The 13240-nt window shown below is 34.9% G+C and overlaps 1 protein-coding gene across 2 annotated transcripts in view; it reads left to right on the top strand.

The window, feature by feature from the left end:
- COL4A5 (collagen type IV alpha 5 chain) overlaps positions 1 to 13240 on the top strand; it is a gene marked incomplete at its 5' end in the record, with an annotated part of 234983 nt that overhangs the window by 189116 nt on the left and 32627 nt on the right. For both annotated transcript variants that reach the window (XM_080795346.1, XM_080795345.1), the window contains one exon: positions 12106 to 12232. In XM_080795346.1, coding sequence (XP_080651472.1) covers positions 12106 to 12232 — 127 coding nt within the window. The remainder of the gene's footprint in view (positions 1 to 12105; positions 12233 to 13240) is intronic.

Raw genomic sequence — 13240 nt, forward strand, 5'->3', positions numbered from 1 at the left:
AGTGAAATATCCAGATCAAAAGGTAAGTTCATTTAGGTTTTTGTCTTTTGAAGTTTTTATATTAATAGTAACCAATAAACTTGGTTTTAAAAATCAACCAGTATGAAACAACGTAAAATGAGAAGTCTTCTCTCCACACATTTACATACCTTAAATTCATAGTTCTTCCCTAACCACTTTTAGTAGTTGTCCACAGAAGATATTTTATGTGTATATAAACATGAATATATTTTAGGTATTTCATCAGTTTTAAGACTCAGGTTTTTTTATATGCAAAATCTCTGATATTGAGGTGCATCTTAGAATGGAAAGCATCTTACAACTATGGAAGCATTTTCCCTCAGTTACTAATTCACAAAATGATGCTGCATCTACCAAATGTAGGTATCTTGTATTTTTATTTACACATATAAAATCATACTACATATCTGGTCTGGACCCAGCTATCATAACTTAGGAAGTCTTAGCAAACTTTCTTTATCAGACCATTAAGTAATGCCTCATTCATTTTCATAATTATATAGTATTTTGTGTATGGATTGACCATAAATAGTTTAACCTATTATGAACACTGAGTTGTTTCTGTATTTTCATGATTACAAACATATGTTGCTCTGAAGATTCTTACCCATATCTTACATACACATGTAATATACATATCTTACATACATATCTTAAGATTATTAATATTAATATTAATATTGCCATAGAATAAATTCTAAGTAGAGTTTCTGGAACCTCTCATATATATACCTTTTTAATATTGATAATTACTAATCTTTCTCTTAAATATCTCTGCTGCTTCATAATATCTTGATCAGTATAAGAAATTTTCTATTTTGTCCTCATTTTACAAATATTGGATATTATTAACCATTCAAATTTTGTCAGTCTAATGGGTGAAAAGTAGAGTATCATTGTTTAAATGTAATTTTCCTAATCATGAATGAGAGTTCTTATGGTTATATCTCCTCTACAAATTGTCTGTTCATACTCTTGCCTCATTTTTAGGAAGGGATTTGGTTGTGTATTTCCAATTTTTTTAAGAGAGTTTGCATAATTTTCCTAAGTTTACTCAGTTAAAACTTTTTAGGATCAGACCTTACATTTTGGTCATTTTTTAAAATTTTTTAAAAATTTTTTTAATTTTTTTTAGAAATTTTTTTAAAGTTTTTTCTTTTTTCCTTTCTCAATTTTATTTTATTTTTTTAGTGTTCCAAGATTCATTGTTTATGCACCACACCCAGTGTTTTTCCTATCGATTTATAGAAATACTTCATAAAGTACAATAAAATTGTCTATTATATCTGTTGTTTTCTCCCAGTCAGTCATTTGTTTGTCTTATAACCCTGTTTACTGTGCACTTATCATGTAGCGTACAGAATTTTTACATGGGCAAATATTGTTTATTCATTCATTCAAAATGTACCTAATAAGTGTGTGAGGTGAGGTGCTAGGTACTGTTTTAGGTGCTAGAAATAGAAAATGAATGAAACAAACTTACTGCCTGTGCAGAGCTTTCATCTAGTCAATAAAATAAATATGTTTATAGTGTGTTAGAAGGTATGGCAAAAGTTAAGTGAGGCTTGGGGATAGGACTTGTGAGAATTGTTATATTTTGAAATAGAGTTAAGAGAAAGCTGCTCTGAACACAGTTGATCTAGTGACATGCAGTGAGGAAATGAGTCATTTAAGCACCCTGAGGTGGGAGAGCATACCTGACATGTCTGAAGAACATAAAGGTGGCTAGTGTGGATTAAGCAGAATTAGGTGAAACAAAGTAAGAGATGAGATCAGGTTAGTAATGGGAGATAGATTATCTAGAGCCATATAGATCATAGAAAGGGATTATACTCCTGAGTGAAATGGGGAGTGACTGGAAGGAGTAACATGATTATACTTGAATTTGGGAATATATCATAGCTCCTATTTTGGAACTAGATCATAGAGGAATAAGGATGAAAACAGTGAGACTGCTTATGACACTATTTAAATAATACAGACCAGAGATCTTGATAGCGTGAAACGGGGTGGTAGCAGTGGAAATGATAGGAAACATTCAGAATCTGAATATTATTTTCCAGGTCAAGACAGAAAGATTTACTTTATGGAATATTAGAGGAGAGATATCATGGACTCTGAGAGGAAAGATAAGGATGACTCTAAGTTTTTATCCTGAACAAGTATGAGAATGGAGTTGCTACATACTGAGATAGGAGAGGTTTGGGGAAGCAGAGTTGGTGGGAAAGATCAGGAGCATAATTTTCTGATTGTTATACAAACTTCTGTTTTTTAAATAATATTATAAAAATATACCTATGTCTTTTCTTCCAGTACTTGTATGATTTTGTTCTTTATATTCACATCTTTAATCCACGAGCTTCTTTCTCTATGTTGTGTGAGGTGAGGAAGTAACTTCATGTTTTCAAATAAATATCCAGATAACCCAATCCCATCTGTTACAGACTCCATTCTTTACTCATTGCTTTGAAATTCCATTTAAATTTTTTTCTAAATTTTTCATAAATATTTTTTTCTGGGCTGAGCGAATGTTAACATTTATATAATGGAACTAAATTCCATAATTCATATCTGAATTTATAATAAATGTCAGCAGAAAAAAAATGTTTCAATTGGCAAATATCCACAGTATATTCAACTCTTTAAGCAAGAGGTTAACTTGGTTTCTTTCTCTATGCACCCTTCAAGTATATTTCAGTAAGCAAATTCCACACTAAACTTAGATACTTGCAGAGTTGATAAAACAAAGAAATCCTGTATTTGAAATAGTCTGTTGTTTCTTTCAGATGGTATCGTTTTATCATATAATGGTGACACATTGAGAAAAATAAGATTTTATAGCGTGGTTCTTACTTTGCATAGTTCTGATATGCACAAATTTGCTAACACAATATAGTTAAATAACATCAGTCCACAACAACATAGTTCAAACTTATGTTACCATGGTCTGTTAGCTCTTCAATCCATAAATCACTATATACATAACTTGTGTATTGTGTTCAGTGAACGGTTATTTCATTTCTTTCAAATTCTGTCAGTGATTAGTCATTGTGAAAATGTTATTCGCTTAATGCCGTAATAACAAAGCATGTAGTTTTGTTGCCTCTTTGTCTCTCATTGATAAACCAATGTGGAATTTTAAAAATATGGATACTCAAAAGAGTAAAGTAACCAACAAAGATGAAAGTGCAGCAAAAGTGGGAAGTGATAACACTGGAAGTGACATTTAAAGCTAATGTAAATAGGGTTACAGAAAAATAGCCAACCATAGGAATGTTGACACTGCCACCATTGAGAGACTTTAGAGATGCAGACAAGGAAGTTAGTGAAAACAAACTCAGCAATATATGACTTTCCTCTATACATGTATAACTTACGTGAAGGGAGATTTTAAAGTTGTGGGAAAAACTTTTAAAGGTCATGGAACAATCTCATTTTTCTCATTATTAAGATTTTTTTTATATTATTTATTTGACAGAGAGAAATCACAACTAGGCAGAGAGGCAGGCAGAGAGAGAGGAGGAAGCAGGCTCCCTGCGGATCAGAGAGCCCGATGCGGGGCTCGATCCCAGGACCCTGAGATCATGACCTGAGCCGAAGGCAGGGGCTTTAACCCACTGAGCCACCCAGGTGCCCCTGTTAAGATATTTTTAACATGGTTTTAGCTTGCATCTTCATTTTAATAGTTCCATACTATTGTGCAAAGTGAGTCTGCCTATATTATAAAGAGAGTAGAATTAAAGTTTCAGGAGACATAATAGTATGATTGGAGGATGTCAAGCATAAGAAAAAATTCTATAGTTAGTGAGTTGTTAAAAACAAGGATACTGGTAGGGCAGTACAAGAGGGTGGCCTAAGAAGGTACTGAATATACCTCTCCCATGGACACAGCAAATCTGTAGCTACATAGGGAAAAATTAATTCTCTCTGAAAAAGACCTGAAAACTAACTGAACAGCTTCCTTCACAACAAATAATAAAAGTACAACATCAACGGGTAACAGAGGCAGAGATATGGTCTCATCCAAACCCCACCCCCACTAAGGTGATCCACAATCAGAAGGGATCTTACAAATCTGGACTGCCTCCCTGAGGAGTTAGGGATTCATGCCCCACATCAAGCACCCTAACCCCTGGGACCTGTAACAGAGAGACCATTCTCTAAAACATCTGGCTTTGAAAGCCAAAAGGGCTTATATCCAAAGGGCTGTGGGGGAACTGAGATGCATTTCTTAAAGGGCTTGCATGCAGACTTACCCACCTCAGGAACCAGTACAAAAGCAGCAGTGTGAAAACTGCCTGTACTATATATGAAGGAGATTCATTTGCTAATATTAAAGCATCTGCCAGAGAGGCAGGAGTATGTTGGAACTCTCTTTGTGGTTGTAAGTGCTGGCAGGCACCATTTTTGTACTCTCCCTTTACCTTGATAGTACTGGCAAGTGTAGCCAGCCCTGCACTCTCCCATTGCCCCACTAAAGATGGTGGGCAAGCACCAGCCCTGGATTCTCCTGTGGCCCTGCAAAAGAGCCACATACCAATTCTATGCTATTCAGTGCCCCCCACAAAAGCCAGCAGGTGCATGCAGTCCATACTGGAGTCACTCCTTAATCATCTGGCTCTGGTGGCCAGGAGCTTGCGTTCCTGAATCCCATAGGACTAAAACAATTAGAGAGACAATTATTGGCATGCTACCACCTGCCCACCCCCCTCCCCAGAGCACTACACAGTGTACTGAAACAAATCCCCAGTCTGTTTCTGAAAAAGGCCTATTTACTTGTCTGGAGCTTCAGCCTGAGGGGCAGACTTAAAGTTTGGCATACATCCAGAGGCTACAGGGAATGTAGGGTGGAGGATGCCATCTTTGCATCCTTCCTCAGCCTTGCTACGGCTTGCTGGTACCTCCCAGAAAGAATTTGATACATTTGTCTGAAGCCCTGACTTTTCCAACACCTCCAGATCCATCTACTTTGCAGGCCAGCAAGATTTATTATTGTAGTACCACAGGACCATATATATTGCATACTTTAAATTGCTATCTAAGGATCTAGCTTCCAATCAGCCTGAAACTAGGTGCTAACTGTGATTCCCCCCTTTAGAACACTGGCAGATCTTGGCACACCCTCAACAACTGGGACATATCAAGAATGAATTAGGCTGCTTAGATAATTACAGAGGTTTGAGAGACAACAAGGAACTTAGGTCTAAAGTTGATGGATAAGTTGTATCTTTTACACAAAGCTACTCCTTCAAGACTGAGGGAAATAGCTGTTTTGCTGAAGAATACAATAACTGAATTGAAAAGTACATGAGAGTGTTGAAAAAGAGACTATATGAAGCAGAAGAAAGTGCTCTAGAAGACAAGTATGAAACCCAAATAGAACATCAAAAAGAAAAAAAAAAAAAACTTAAAAAGTTAAGATAGCTTAAGGGACCTGTGAGACAACGTAAATCTCAAAAACATTTGCATTATAAGGGGTCCCAGGAAGAGAAGAGAGAGATAAAGGAGAAGGAAATTTATTTAAATAATGGCTGAAAACCTCCCTAATCTGAGGAAGGAAACATTCAGCTCAAGAAAGACCATAGAGACCTGAGTAAGATGAACCCAAAAAGATCAACAGTAAGACACATTATAAGTAAACTGTCAAAAGTTAAAGAGAGAATCTCAAAAGCAGCAAGAGGAAAACCCCTTGTTAGGTACAAGGGAACCCCAATAAGACTATAAGCAGATTTTTCAGCAGAAATTTTGTAGGCCAAACAGGAATAGGACAGTATATTCAAAATCCTAAAAGGAAGAAACTTCTAAGCAAGAATACTCTCCCCAGCATAGTTGTCATTCAGAATTGACAGAGAAATAAAGATTTTTCCAAACAATCAAAAGCTAAAAAAGCTCATCACCATTAAACTGGCCTTACAGGAAATATTAAAAAGGGACTTCTTTAAGTTGAAAAGAAAAGTGCATTAGTGACAAGAAAATATATGAATATATAAATCTCAAAGGTAAAAGTAAATACATAGTAAAAGTAATAGATTATTCACTTATTAATCTTGTATGAAAATTAAGAGACAAAAGAAGTAAAAGTAACTCTAAGTACAATAATCAGCTAAGGGATGCACAAAATGAGAAGATGTAATATGTGACATCAAAAACATAAAATGAGGGGGGAATAAAAATGTAGTTTTCAAATGTGTTCAGACTTAAGTTGCTATCAACTTAAAATAGAAAAGATCAGTGAAACTAAGAGCTGGTTCTTTGAAAAGATAAGCAAAATAGACAAACCTTTAACTAGACTCACCAAGAGAGGTCTCAAATAAAAAATTAAATCAGAAATGAAGGAAGGATTTACAGCTGACACCACAGAAATATAAAAGATCAAAAATACTATTATAAATAATTATATGCCAACAAATTGGAGAGCCGAGAAGCAATGAATAGATTCCTAGAAACATACAATCTTCCAAGATTGAATCATGAAGGAATACAAAATCTGAATAGACTGATTACTAGTACAGCAATCCAGATTGAATCAGTAATCCAGAAAACCTCCCAAGGAACAAAAGTCTAGAACTAGACGACTTCACTGGTGAATTCTACCAAACATTTAAAGATTTAATATGTATACTTCTCAAACTTTTCCAAAACACTAAAGATGAGAGAACACTTTTGAACTCATTTTATAAGGCCAACATTACACTGATACCAAAATGTCAAGGACACCACAGTAAAAAAAAAAAGAAAATTATAGTCCAGTATCCCTAATGAACATAGATGCCAAAATCCTCAACAAAATATTAGGAAACCAAATTAAACAATGTAACAACTTAAAGTATCATATGCCACATTAAATGAAATTTATTCCAGAGATGCACGAATGGTCTACATCTACAAATCAATCAGTATGATACATCACATTAATAAAATAAAGGATAAAAACCTTATGATCATTTCAATAGATGCAGAAAAGGTGTTTGACATAATTCAACATCCATTTATGATGAAAACTCTCTACAAAGTAAGTATAGAGGGAGTATATTGCAACATTATAAAGGTCGTATATGAGAAGCCCACAGCTAACATCATACTCAAAGTTCTTCCTCTAAGATTAGAAACAAAACAAGGATGCCAGTTTTCACAACTTTTATTCAACATAGCATTGGAAATCCTAGCCAGAGCAATTAGGCAAGAAAAAGAGGTGAAAGACATCCAAATTGCAAAGGAAAGAGTAAAAACTATCACTATCTGCAGACAAATATATGTATATGTGTGTGTATGTATATTTATACTTTATACTTATATTTATAAAAAAAACCCTGAAGACTCCACCAAAAACTGTTAGAGCTAATAAATAAATTCAGGAAAATCACTGGGTACATAATCAACATTCAGAAATCTGCTGCATTTCTATATATTCTGTATACTATATAATACCAACTATCAGAGAAATTAAAGAAACACTCCCATTTACAATTGGATCAAAATGAATAAAATACTTAGGAATAAATTTAACTGAGGAGATGGAAGACCTATACTCTGAAAACTATGACACTGACGAAAGAGATTGAAGAGACAAATAAGTGTGAAGATACTCATGGATTGGAAGAATTAATATTGTTAAAATGTCCATATTACTCAAAGCAATATACTAATTCACTGCAATCCTCATCAAAATCCTAATGGTACCTACCTTTCAAAGAAATAAACCAAACAACCCTAAAATTTTATGGAATCACAAAAGATTCTGAATAGCCAAAACAAGCTTGAGAAAGAAGAACAGGGGTGCCTGGGTGGCTCAGTGGGTTAAAGCCTCTGCCTTCGGCTCAGGTCATGATCCCAGGGTCCTGAGATCGAGCCCCGCATCGGGCTCTCTGCTCAGCAGAGAGCCTGCGTCCTCCCTTCTCTCTCTCTCTGCCTGCCTCTCTGCCTACTTGTGATCTGTCTGTCAAATAAATAAATAAAACCTTTAAAAATAAAATAAATAAATAAATAAAAGAAGAACAAAGCTGGAGGTAATACAGTATTTCAAACTGTATTACATAGCTATCCATAGTAATCAAAATAATATGGTATTGGCATTAAAACAAACATGCAGTATTTCAAACTGTATTACATAGCTATCCATAGTAATCAAAATAATATGGTATTGGCATTAAAACAAACATGCAGATTGATGCAATAGAATAGAGAGCCCAGAAATAAACCCACACAAATATAGTCAATTTATTTATGACAAAGCAAGAATATACAATGGGGAAAGCACAGTTGCTTTAATAAATGGTGTTGGGAAAAGTTACAGCCATAGGCAAAAGAATGAAACTAGACTACTGTCTTATACTATACACAAAATTTAACTCAAAATGGATTAAAGATTTAAATGTAAGTCCTGAAACCATAAAACTCCTAGAAGAAAACAGGCAGTAATCTCCTTGACATTGATCTTGGCAATGTTTTTCTGGATGTGTCTCCAGAAACAAAGGCGATAAAAAGCATAATAATCAAGAGAGACTACACCAAACTAATCTGCACAGCCAGAGAATTTACCAAGTGAAAAGGCAACCTACTGAATGTAAGAAAATATTTGCAAATCATATGCCAATAAGGGCTTGATATCCAAAATATGCAAAGAACTTATACAACATTGTGTCAATCAATGCTCTTATTTCCGTATTGATTTTCTGCTTGAATGAACTGTCTATTACTTACAGTGGCGTGTTAAGATCCCCTACTGTTAATGTATTCACATCAATATGACTCTTTATCTTGATTAACAGTTGTCTTATGTAGTTGGCTGCTCCCGTATTGGGGGCATAAATATTTACATTTGTTGGACCTTCTTGGTGCATAGACCATTTAAGAATGATGTAGTGTCCTTCTGTATCTCTGACTACAGTCTTTAGTTTAAAATCTAATTTATCTGATATGAGAATTGCTACCCCAGCTTTCTTTTGAGGCCCAGTGACATGAAAGATGCTTCTCCATCCCTTCACTTTCAGTCTCGATGTATCCTTAGGTTCAAAATGGGTCTCTTGTAGACAACAGATGGACCGGTTCTGTTGTTTTATCCAGTCTGCAACTCTGTGCCATTTTATGGGAGCATTTTGGCCGTTAACATTGAGAGTGATTATTGAAATATATGTTTTTATTGGCATGTTGCCTGTGAAGTCCTTGTTTCTATAGATTGTCTCTGTAAATTTCTGTTCTATGACACTCTCGGATTCTTTCTTCTTTTATAGAATCCCCCTTAATATTTCCTGTAGTGCTGTCTTGGTGGTCACATACTCTTTTAAGCCTTGCCAGTCTTGGAAGCTCTTTATCTCTCCATGCATTTTGAATGTCAGTCTTGCTGTATAAAGTATTCTTGGCTGCATGTTCTTTTCATTTAGTGCCCTGAATATGTCTTGCCAGCCCTTTCTGGCTTGCCAGGTTTCTGTGGACAGGTCTGACATTATTCTGATGGACCTTCCTCTGTACATAAGGAATCTCTTACCCCTAGCTGCTCTCAAAAGCTCTTGTCTAAACTTATGATTCATCAGTCTTACAATCAAGTACCTCAAGGTCTTTCTAGATTCCTTGGATGAATGGATAAAGAAGATATGGTCCATATATACAATGGAGTATTATGCCTCTGTTAGAAAGGATGAATACCCAACTTTTGTATCAACATGGATGGGACTGGAGGACATTATGCTGAGTGAAATAAGTCAAGCAGAGAGAGTCAATTATCATATGGTTTCAGTTACATGTGGAGCATAAGGAATAACATGGAGGACATTATGAGAAGGAAAGGAAAAGTGTGTTGAGGGAAATTGGAGGGGGAGACTAACCATGAGAGACTGTGGACTCTGAGAAACAAACTGAGGGTTTTGGAGGGGAGGAGGGTGGAGGATTGGGTGAACCTGGTGGTGGGTATTATGGAGGGCACATATTGCATGGAGCACTGGGTGTAGTGCATAAACAATGAATTTTGGAACACTGAAAAAAATAAAATTAAGTAAAATTTTTTAAAAATAGAACTATTATATGATCTATCAATTCCACTTCTGGATATTTATCTAAAGAAAATGAAAACACTAACTTGAAAAGATATACCCGTCCCCATATATATTGTAGCATTATTTACAATAGTCAAGATGTGGAAGCAACCTAAGTGTTCATTGGTATATAAATAGATAAAGAAAATGTGGGATATATATACAGTGGGATATTACTGAGCCATATAAAAGAATGAAATCTTGCCATTTGTGACAACATGGATGGACCTTGAGGGCATTATGCTAAGTGAAATAAGTTAGAGAAAGACCGGTACCATATGATCTAATTTATATGTGGAATCTAAAAGTAAATAAATAGACAAAAACATTTAAAGAATGAGCTAATAGATACAGAGAACAAAGTTGTGGTTGCCAGAGATGGGGGTGGAATATTGGAAGGTGGGTAAAATGGGTGAAGAGGTTTAAAAAGTATAGACTTAGCTATAAACTAAAGTGATCAGGATGTAATGTATGGCATGGTGACTCTAGTTAATACTCTATCGTATATTGAAAGTTGCTAAGAGAGTAAATCCTGAAAGTTTTTATCACAAGAACCAAAAATTTTGTAACTATATATGATGATGGATGTTAACTAGATTTATTGTAGTGATCATTTTACAGTATATACAAATATCAAATTGTGTTGTACACCTGAAATTAATGTTACATATCAATGTTATCTAAATAAAATTCTACCAAAGGATGACATTTGAAGAAATGTAGATATTTGTTTCTTAAGTCTATTCAAGTCATGTCAAGCTTTTGCTTTGTAAATAGAACTGTCCTTTCTCAGAGTGATTTATAAGATTTCTGGCCAGTTTGTCAATGTTCTGAGTATGCTCTTCTTCTTCTTCTTTTTTTTAATTTCTTCTTGCTTACCTTTTTGGAAGGGCATTGTTTTCTCTGAAAGTGTATGAATGATAAAAACTTAGATAAAACTTAAACTAGCAAATTTTAGTCCTTTTCAGAAGTCCTGGTGAAATATTTACTTTCTTTATACAATTTAGAATAGGGTCATAGAGTGGTGAGAAATGTAGTGGGGAACTGAGTGCTAGTTGAAATTAACAGATTGTGGTTGTTTATAGAACTTAACATACTTTATCATAAGTCACCAGGAGCTTGTTTATTGCCTTTCAGATTTACCATTAGCAGACTACTGGAATTTTCTTCTTGTTTTTCATTTTGATATATAAATGTCATTGGTTCATGAATAACAAGAAGAATTATGATAGTTTATTCAAAGCTTTTCTGTGTAAATATCTAAGATGGAACCAGTTCAATCCAAAATTTAATTGTATACCTATTATGTGTATAAAAATGTGCTAGATGTTTGATTTATAAGGGTTCAGATCAAAATACATATATTCCCAGCCCAGTGAGATGTAAGGAGAAAAGGAATTAGTTGAAAAGGCTTTTGCCATAATGCAGAATCATTTAAGTCACAAGTAGATGATCTTATTCACCTAGGCAAGCATAAGCACTAAATGTTAAGATTAAATTTACTTTTTACAGTAGAACCTACTGTAACTATTGTTTGACATAATTATTGTAAGCATTGAATTTCATTGTAGCATACTAGGGATAACAATCACAGGTTCAAATCAGACTATCTGGATCCAAATGCAGACTCCACAACTTATTAGTTGCAACACTGTAAAATGGGATAGTGTGTTTCTTACTGAAGTGTTAAGGATTAATGAGTAATACATCTACGTATTGTAGAAATAGCGTGAACTCTGGAGTCTGACAGACCTTGGTTCAAATTCTAATTCTGCCACTTGCTAGAGCCATTAGGCACTTGAATTCTCCAAGATTCAGTTTTCTCATTTATAAGTAGAGATAAGTAGAGATGATAAAGCCTAACTCAAAGAGCTATTGTGATGATTAAACAAAGCATTTTCAAGTTAAATTTCTGCAAGTGATTAAACAAAGCATTTTATGTAAAGCACTTAGCAGAGTGCCTGACATAAAATAAAAGCTCTATAAATAATGTTATGTTGTTATACAATCTACTTCATGTAGAGACTCAGTTTTATCTTCTTATTCATGGTTTTAGGGAGAACCTGGTCTGCCTGGATACCCAGGAAACCCTGGAATCAAAGGTTCTAGGGGAGATACTGGTTTGCCTGGATTGCCAGGGACCCCTGGAGCAAAAGGACAACCAGGCCTTCCTGGATTCCCTGGTAATATTCCTTTTCTTAAATGCTTCCTTCTCTCCTTCCTGTCTACTCTAACCCATCCCACAGAGCAACTTCTTATTTGGCAGACTGCTGTTCTCTTTCCCAATGAGATACTGACTAGCAACATAATCTTGAACCAGCTCTTTTAACTTTTCTTTGCCCAAATTTCTTTCTGTATAAAATAAGAATGAGTATTACCAGCTCAGCAGGACAAAATCCTGTGGGCAAAAACTATCTGGTAGAGCATTTTTCAATCTTTCGCTGCTAGCCACAAGTCAATTAAGAGGCCTTACTATTTTTATAGTTGATAACATACACTACCAAACTTTAGCCTGCCGCTGATTCTCTTAGAGAGTTGTGCTCAGGCACACAGTGGGGTGGCTGTTGGTAGGACAACTCTTCAGCTCATTTATATGACAAGGACTGAGTCATGCAAGCAAAGGGACTTAGCATTATAGTCAAGTAGCTAGCCTGAACTACCTTGTTATACTATCTGCTCTGGTTATGCTTGTATTTCATTTGTTTGTTTGTCTTTTGGATTGCACGGTGGCATGGATAGAGTGGGCCTTTGGTTATCTTTTCCTTAACATTTTACTGAAGTATAATGTAGAGTAAAATGTATAAGACTATAGATGATTTTTCACCCATATATATATTCGTGTACCCACCACACATATCAAGATATAAAATAGTTCCCTTGCCTCATAAAGTTTTACCCAGGCCCCTTCACAGTGAAACCACCTCCCAAGGTAACCACTACTGTGATTTCTATTATCATCAAGTAATTTTACCTGTTTTTGAAATTAATATAAATAGAATCAAAGAGGTTATATCCTTCTGTCTGGCTTCTTTCACTCATGTCTGTAAGATTCATTTATCTTGTTGCATGTGTCGGTAGGTTGGTTTCTTTTTATAATTACTGTATAATATTCCGTTGAAGAAATACATAAAATCAGTTACCCATTCACCTGTTGATGGACTTCTGGGTTGTTTCTAGTTTGAGATTATTAA

Source organism: Martes martes (genome assembly GCF_963455335.1).
Source record: "Martes martes genome assembly, chromosome: X".
Classification (NCBI taxonomy): Eukaryota; Metazoa; Chordata; class Mammalia; order Carnivora; family Mustelidae; genus Martes; species Martes martes.